Source organism: Tupaia chinensis, unplaced genomic scaffold (assembly GCF_000334495.1).
Source record: "Tupaia chinensis unplaced genomic scaffold, TupChi_1.0 Scaffold000477_1, whole genome shotgun sequence".
Lineage (NCBI taxonomy): Eukaryota > Metazoa > Chordata > Mammalia > Scandentia > Tupaiidae > Tupaia > Tupaia belangeri.
Genome location: NW_006159986.1, coordinates 205,910 through 213,545, shown reverse-complemented (window position 1 = coordinate 213,545; position 7,636 = coordinate 205,910). Strand labels below are relative to the sequence as shown.

The window sequence follows — 7,636 nt, the reverse complement described above, 5'->3', positions numbered from 1 at the left end:
CCCCCCCCAGCTTCTACGGGACCCCCCCCCCCACGCTCACTTTCTGGTGTCTCCCCAAAAGACAGTGAGAACAGGAAGCTGGGATGTTGGCACTAGGTTAAAAATGCAGAGGAAACAAGGCCAAGTCTGATTTCTTTCTCCAACTCCCACTGCTCACCGAATTCTAGGCTAGCAGAGTCTTAGAGGAAGACACAGGAACCAGCGTGCCTCTGCCACCACCACCGGGGCTCCTCCAGAGGCCAGCCCCCAAGGAGGCTTAGAATCTAGCCCTGCAGTGGTCCAGCAGCCAGGGGGTTAACTGCCTTGGCTTCTCTGAACCCCACCCCGGTCCCCAATGGAGAGAGGAAGTGGCAGAGAATCAGGCTTGTGTGAGCCCTTAAGAATTTGAAGAATGTCCTATTTCCCTTGGTGGGGGGGTGAGAGGGGTTAGAAGGGGGAGAGGAACAGTGGAAGTGAACAGAAGGCAAGGGGCAGCTGAAGGAGGAGCCAGGACAGAGCTGTGACCCTTCCTCTACCCCAGGCAGCCTGCCCAGTGCCCCAGTCCTTCTAGACGGGACAAGGTGCCTACTGCTCCCTGGAATAGAAATCTGTTTTCCCAGCACCTGCCCAGGCTGGCTACAATGTTTGCTGAATGACGGAACCCCAAAGAGATGGCACAGTGGCGTCAGCCGGAGTGTGGGTGCGGAGTGTGGGTGCCGTAAGGAGGAGCAAGCCCTACAAAGGGGCTTAGGCCTCCCGCCCCTTTAGACAAGTCCTAGATTTCCTTTTCTGGGTGAACTTTGGCTGCAAAGAGCCTCCTGATTGAGTATTAAAAACAAAAAAATGGCAGGTAGCAGGCAGCATGGAGGTTCAAGGCATGGATCCCACATGGCCAATTCTACGGTTGCGTCCTGCACCTGGCAGCTTGAAAATCACGCCGCATGTGTGCTTGCCTGCCCCAATCCCAAGGGGAGAATGGAGAAGGGATTGTGGTATGTCTATTCTCCCCCAGGGGTGATTTCTCACTTTCCCTCTGTCTCTGGAGAGGGCACTTGCCCAATAGCAAAAAAACTTTCAAAAAAGATAACGGGTGGGACTAGCAGTTAGCGTAATGGCTATGTCGCTGAACTCCCATGTTAGTCGACCACGGTTCGAATCCTGGAGCCGGTGGCTTAAATTCACACTGGGCACATGTGCGTGCATGCCCAAGATCCTGAGAGGAGAATGGAGGAGAAGGGATTGTGTGTGACCATTCCCCCTGGGGGGTAATTTCTCACTTTCCATCTCGCTGTCTTTTTCTGTCTTTCTGGGGAGCACATGCACCCTAGCAAAAACCTCTAAAAAAAAAAAATAGATAACAGGACTCAAGTCAGATCCTAAGTTTATCTGAATACTGATCTTGTCACTTACTTGCAAACGACTCAACCTTCTGGAGCCCCCACATAGCAGGGTGGCTGTGAGGTCCTGCCTGTGCTGGGCAGCAGGGTCTGATGCTAGATTTGCACTGGCTATTCACAAGGTTAACTTCCGGGGTGCCTTTCCTGGAGCTGCATGGGACTGGGGGACCTCTACCACAAACCACCCTTCTGCCCCACTCTAATCCTCCACCTCTAGCAGGCCAGGCTGCAGGTCCCAGGGCAAAAGCTCATTACACTCCAAAGTAGCCTCCATGGCTTCCCTCACTGGGCCGGGGAGAGGTCGGTCCTGAGCCAGGCCACAGAGCTCATCCTGCCCCAACTTCTCGAGAAATGAACACCCGGGAGCAGGAGCTAGGGCTCCAAAAAGCCTTCCTGAAGGATCCACTAGAGGAATTAACCCCCAAGGCCTAGGAGGTACCCAGGTGAGAAAAGAAGCCTGTCAATTGCTATTCCGAGGAGAGCAATGAGGCAGGAGAAAGGAAATCGAGTCCTCAACCCCGGGCACGACTGGGCAGAAACAGGGCAGGTCACGTATCTTGCCACAGGGTGCAGTGCAGAGAACATGCTTGTCTCAGTACCCAGAGACTGGGTTTGAAGGATTAACAGATGTTCACCAGTCATGGGGTTTGGAAAAAGTCCCCTCCCTTTCTCAAGTCTCAGTCTCCTCATCTGTAAAATGGGAATAATAGCCCTTCATTCAGCTGTTGTGAGGACAAGATGTGATTAAAGTGTATCAAGTACAAGGACATCTCGTGGGTATGGAAAGTGGAGGAAGAACTTGGGGAGGGAGCCAGGTGTCCATCCCGCCCCTGCCTCTGTCCGGGACAGGACTCACGCGTTGCAATAGGGCTTCTTCTCATAGCCCTTGTAGTTCTTCATGTTCAGTGTCATCTTGCAGGTCTCACAATGGAAGCATGCTTTATGCCAGAACTGCGGACAGAGACAGAGGAGGACACTCGTCAGACCCCAGGACATAAGGAAGGGGGGCTCAGGAGCACTCCATCCCAAGGACAAGGATGATCCTAAGCACACAGCTGTGGGGAGAACATGGGATCAGCCCTGGGAGCGGGAGCATCTCAGGTCACAGGCTCTGGCAACTGAGGACACTCCCCTCCCCTTTCCCGCCTCCCACCAGTCAGCCACCTGAGCTGCCTGGAGCAGAGCGGGAGAAGGGCAGGCGGGAAGGAGGAGTAGGGAAGAGCCCAGTTTAGAGGGGGCAGCAGCCCCAAGAAAGTCAGCTTCACCTCCCCTGACCACTCTTCTCCCAGAACCAGAGAGGCCTCATTGCTTATGCAAAGCGGCACTAGGGTTGCTAAGAAGCAGCCGCTGAACAGGAAGGGGCAGCTCCTCCAGCCTCAGCCAGGCCTAGAGGAGGACCCAGCCCCCACATATGTGCATGTACATGCATGCATCCAGAACACACAGACTCCTAGCTTCCACATCAGGGCCGACAGACAGACAGAAACACACACACACAAACATATACCAGCCCTACAAACACCAGCTCTGTTTCCCACTTCCTGTGGGGACCCCCACACATATCCAACCAGAGGAGGGGGTGGGCCCAGGCCCTAGGCACCACACTCACGGGCTGTCTACCTTCCTGCATCCTTCTCTCACCCAGCAGCCAGCCCCCCACAGAGACACAGGAGACTGTGCTTCAAAGCCCTGGAGCCAGGCCCCCCCACAGTGAACAATGAAGCTCACCCCACTCGCTGTTTGACCTTGGGCAGGGCCCTGCACCTCTCTGTAGTAAGTACCTATCCCTCTTGGGATTGCCGAGGATTAATGAGAAGGCACCCGCGAAGCCCTCAGCAGAGCACCGGGCACCTCTGAGTGCTCAATGTTAGGTGTAGGCACCGCAGCTCAGGGGCCTGGCAGCTGGTGAGGGGTTTGGTGGGGAGCTTCACAGTGCCCAACCCAAGCCCAGTGTGAATGAGGAACAAGTAAGACTCCAGCAACGCCCCACAGGGACCTGGAACTGAGCCACCAGGAACAGTCCAAGGTAGCTGGTCAATGGAGGGAACAGAATAGAAGGTCAAGAGAGGAGAGAGGATACCCCACCCCTGAGGAGGTGGATGCTCAGGCAAATCCGTGCAAATGAGATGTAAATTCACCCCTGGCACCAACCAACCAGGGATCCAGCTGCCAGGACCCCAAACCCCAGGCTGCCTAGGTAATTGGCTAGCCTATCCCTGCCTCTCTTTCCAGCTGTCAAGGGAGATGCCTCTGGTCCCCAGAGGAGGTGGTACGTGACCAAGGAGGGGCCAGGAGAGCAGTTTGAAGGTGCCTAGCCACAGGACTGGTTCCTGGCCACCTGTCAAGGAATTTCCCAAGGTGATGCTTTCAAAAAGTGTTTCCTCAACCAAAAGATGCTTGTGACACCCTAGGAGGTGGGAATAGCAGAAAGGAAGGGGAAAGCTGGAGTTCAACCTCCCCCATCAAGGCCCACTTCAATTACCAGGGCAATTGCCTTCCAATAGGGTACTTTCCTGATCAAGGAGACCCAAAGGTAACATCTAACAGAATATCAAACAAAGTGATCGGAGAACGCTCTCTTTGGAAAGAAGGTCAGCTGGAAGTTTGGAAGCCAAAAGATGGCTGGACTAAGCTTGGCCCCCCCACCCCAGAACCCCAGCACCTCCCATGGCAACTCCAGACTCTTCCAGTGCAGAACCCCAGTACACACAGCCCACTGGAAAACTACAACAGGGTGGTCCCTGCCTCCACAGGCCCCCCAAGGTGACAGCCCCAGCCCTCCCCCAGTGACTGGGAGGCATTGGCAGAGTGCCCCGGCCTTGTCACCACCCAGTCTGCTGGCCTCTGCCTGCTTAGCAGCACATGCCCCTGCTTGGGCCCCCGCCTCCCCCTACCCCGCAGGGGCCTGCCAGGAAAAACATTCTCTGGAATCCAGACCATGACCCACTTTCACACACACATTCGCAGGAATACACACTGTCCCGGGGTGGGGGACCTCCAAGGCGGCCTCCTGATAGCCTTGGGGAGACCAAGGCAGAGAGACGGCCACCCCTACCCTAGCACACGGTCAGTCCCCATTCTGGAGCCCAGCCTGTTGGAGAAAGGGGACAGAGCACAGGGCCAATACTCAACTCAGGGGTTCCACAAGGCCTCTCTGGGCTGCTACTTGGAGGCGAGCTCCTATACAGAGGGATGGCACCTGTCTCCATCACATCACTCCTAGAGACCCCCTCCCTGCACTCAGCTAGACCCACGAGAGGCTGCAATAGGAGAGGGGTCCCCTATGCCCTCATTGGGGCTCAGGAGCAGAATGTGGCAAGAGTAGACCAAGTGCCTGCTCCTGCTCAGTTAGGATGCTGGTAAGGGGGAGCAAAAACCACTGTCTCCAGAGGTGCCGCCGGGAGGGGTGATGACGGAAGCAGGCTCCGTGCCCCGCACAGTGCCTGGCACCTGAGTTGTTCTGTGTCACTCCCCTCCACTCTCTGGAAGATGACGCTGAGGTTCAGAAAATCCAGCCACTCCTGCCACTGTGTCCTCTTTGGGATAGGAAAGTTGTGGGGAGGAGAGGCAGAAAATGGCCAGTCATCCAACAGCCCTGTAGGCCAAGCCTGGACTGGGCCCCAAGGCTCTATGATGAAAGAAATCCTGTCCCTGGGGCCAGCAGGTGGCGTGTGTGTTAAGGCACTGGACAGTCCCACATGGCTAGCCATGGTTCGAGTCCTGGACTTGGTGGCTTGCCTTTTCACTTTCCTTCTCTCTCTTTCTCTGTGTCTCTCTCTGATCAAATTTTTAAAAAATGAATAAGTAAAATAAATAGTTCTTTTTATTTTTAAGGATTATTTTTTATTTAACTTTATTCATTTGTTCATTTATTCTAGTTTGACCAGAGAGGGCCAGAGTGAGAAAGTAAGCCGCCAGGTCCAGGACTCAAACCATGGTTGGCCATGTGGGAAACCAGCGCCCTTAACCACCGTGCCACCTGCCAGCTCCAATAAATAGTTCTTTAAAAAAAAAAAAAGAAAAGAAAAGAAACCTTGTCCCTGTCTTGGAGAGGCCTAGTGAAAGGCACTGTCAGGCAAAAAGGACAGTTTACTCCCACGGTGGCCCAGAGTCCCCAGGAGCCTGTCCCAGAGCAGGAGCCCTCCTCTGTTAGAAGCTCCAGGTAAAAAGGTTTCAGAATGCATTCCTGGGATCCAGGACTCAGGGGAGCAAAGTGCACCTAGAGGCATGTGATCCCGGTGCTTCCCACTGCCTGCAAAGTCCAGTTTCCCTATCCACGGACACTGGACAGCCCCAGAACAAACCTCTGGTGCCAGTTAAAAGCCTTTCAGCCCAGACCCCGGGCTCCAGAGGAGGATCACCCTTGGCATTATTCCCTTGCCTGCCTACAACCCATTCTACGGAAAACCCACTGCACAGAAATGGAGGCTGGGTTGGGGGATAGTAGCCATGCAAGGAACCTCATCACTTGCCCTAGGCCTGGGCTAGCCCCTGTCCCTGCCCAGCCCTGAGTAGGGGGATGTACTGGGCTTCAGGTCACTAGCCTACAGCCTGGCACCTTGCCACCTTGCCCCAGGCTGCCGGGGTGGCTGTGACTCAGGGCTAGAGTATGAGACCTTACCCTCCCTTCCTGTTACCCAGGGTTACAGTTTCTCCCTCCTCCAGGGGCAACTCCAGCCCCACCCTGGCTGGGTCACCAGCCCAGCTCAATCGGTCACCTGGGCCACTTAAAGGCTTAAAGGCACAGATCTTTGCTGCACCCCAGAAATCCCTAATATCCCAGCTCCACCCCAGGCCCAGAAGGTTCCTGCAGACAGGGTCAGGAAGGGCTCAGATCCACTTTTGGCATTAATGGGATCATGTAAATAGAAGTACCTTTTACAAACACAACAGCATAAGAGCTGAGCAAAATTCCGAATGTGAACCCAGCTCTGGCTAAGAAAAGGTTATAGGGCCAGCAGATGGCATAGCAGCTATGTCCCTGGACTCCTATGTGGCTGACCTCAGTTTGAGTCCTGGACCCAGTGGCTTGAAACTCACACTGGGGGCAAGTGCATGCATGCTTAAGATCGCAGGAAGAGAATGGAGGAGAAGAGCTTGTGGCGTGGCCATCCTTCCTGGGGGAAGGAGTGACTTCTCACTTTCTGTCTCTCCGTCTCTGTCTCTGGGAGGTGCGGGGGGGGGGGTGGTGGGTGAATTCTCTGAGCCTCCATTTACGGGTTCATGTTTACAGAAGGATTCACTTCTGCTTTGTGAGGCGCTGTGAAGACAGCCTGGCGCGTTCCACTAAGGAGTAGCTGTGATTATGAATGGACGGCCACGAGGTATTCAGGGGGCATTGTGAGCTTCAGGGGGAGAGCAGGGCACAGGCCATAATGATGGTGCTCCCTCCGAGGGGGGAAGGCTGCCCAGACCACCAGGGGCACGGAACCAGCCCTAATGGGGGATTCCAGGGGAAGGCCGCAGACGTCTCCACCTATTTACAGAAGCCTGGGGAAGCAAGCCAGGGGAGAAGAACATGGCAAAGTTCCTGACGACGCAGGTCCCCAGATACAAAGTAGGTGTTCAATAAATATTTGTTGAATGAATGAGAGAATGAGGTCACCCTGTTTCTCCCCCAGCTCTAATCCCAGAAGTCCTCCAGGGAAGCAAAGTTTCGACCTCCTTCCTCAAACAACGTCATCAGCAATACATATTTATCCAGGATGCAAAGCACACTGGGTAGTGCAGGCTGGTTGGGGGCAGGGTGGCCTTCAGAGGTGACATGGCCTTTATCTACCTGTGCCTTTGGGAGATTAGGCTCAGGGAGGAGAAAAGGCTAACCCCAAGGACACAGCTTGTGCTTCAGGCCACACAGTGGGCTGAGTGCCTTAGGGAGTGCAGTGAAGCCGAGGAGTCTCATTTGACTCACTGGAAGAAGGAAAGCCTTGGGAAGTTGGTTAGCAACCGCGCCTCTGGGACTGAATGTTCCCCCCTCCCAGGTCTCAGCCCAGAATCCTTCAGCACTGCCTCTCCATTCCAGGTACCTGCCTTTACTGCCTGGGAAGGAACAGGTCTGACACCCGAGCATTATGGATCGCCTGCTTAGTGCAGGGGGAGAAGTAGACAACACCAACTCCCACTTCCAGGGCAACCCCCACCTGAATGTCCTTTTCCAGCCCAAATGAGCAAGAGAAGAACTGGGCAGGGCACCCCAAGGGATCCACACTCCCTCCTCTTGAGAGGCAGCCCCCACGTCTTCCCCAGGGCGGGGATGTGCG

General features: G+C 54.9%; 1 protein-coding gene across 1 annotated transcript in view; it reads right to left on the bottom strand.

The window, feature by feature from the left end:
* Nucleotides 1-7,636, bottom strand: part of LASP1 (LIM and SH3 protein 1) — a 46,761-nt gene that overhangs the window by 37,170 nt on the left and 1,955 nt on the right. Inside the window, exon 2 of the mRNA XM_006155869.3 lies at nucleotides 2,233-2,327. Within this exon, the coding sequence (XP_006155931.1) occupies nucleotides 2,233-2,327 (95 nt within the window). The remainder of the gene's footprint in view (nucleotides 1-2,232; nucleotides 2,328-7,636) is intronic.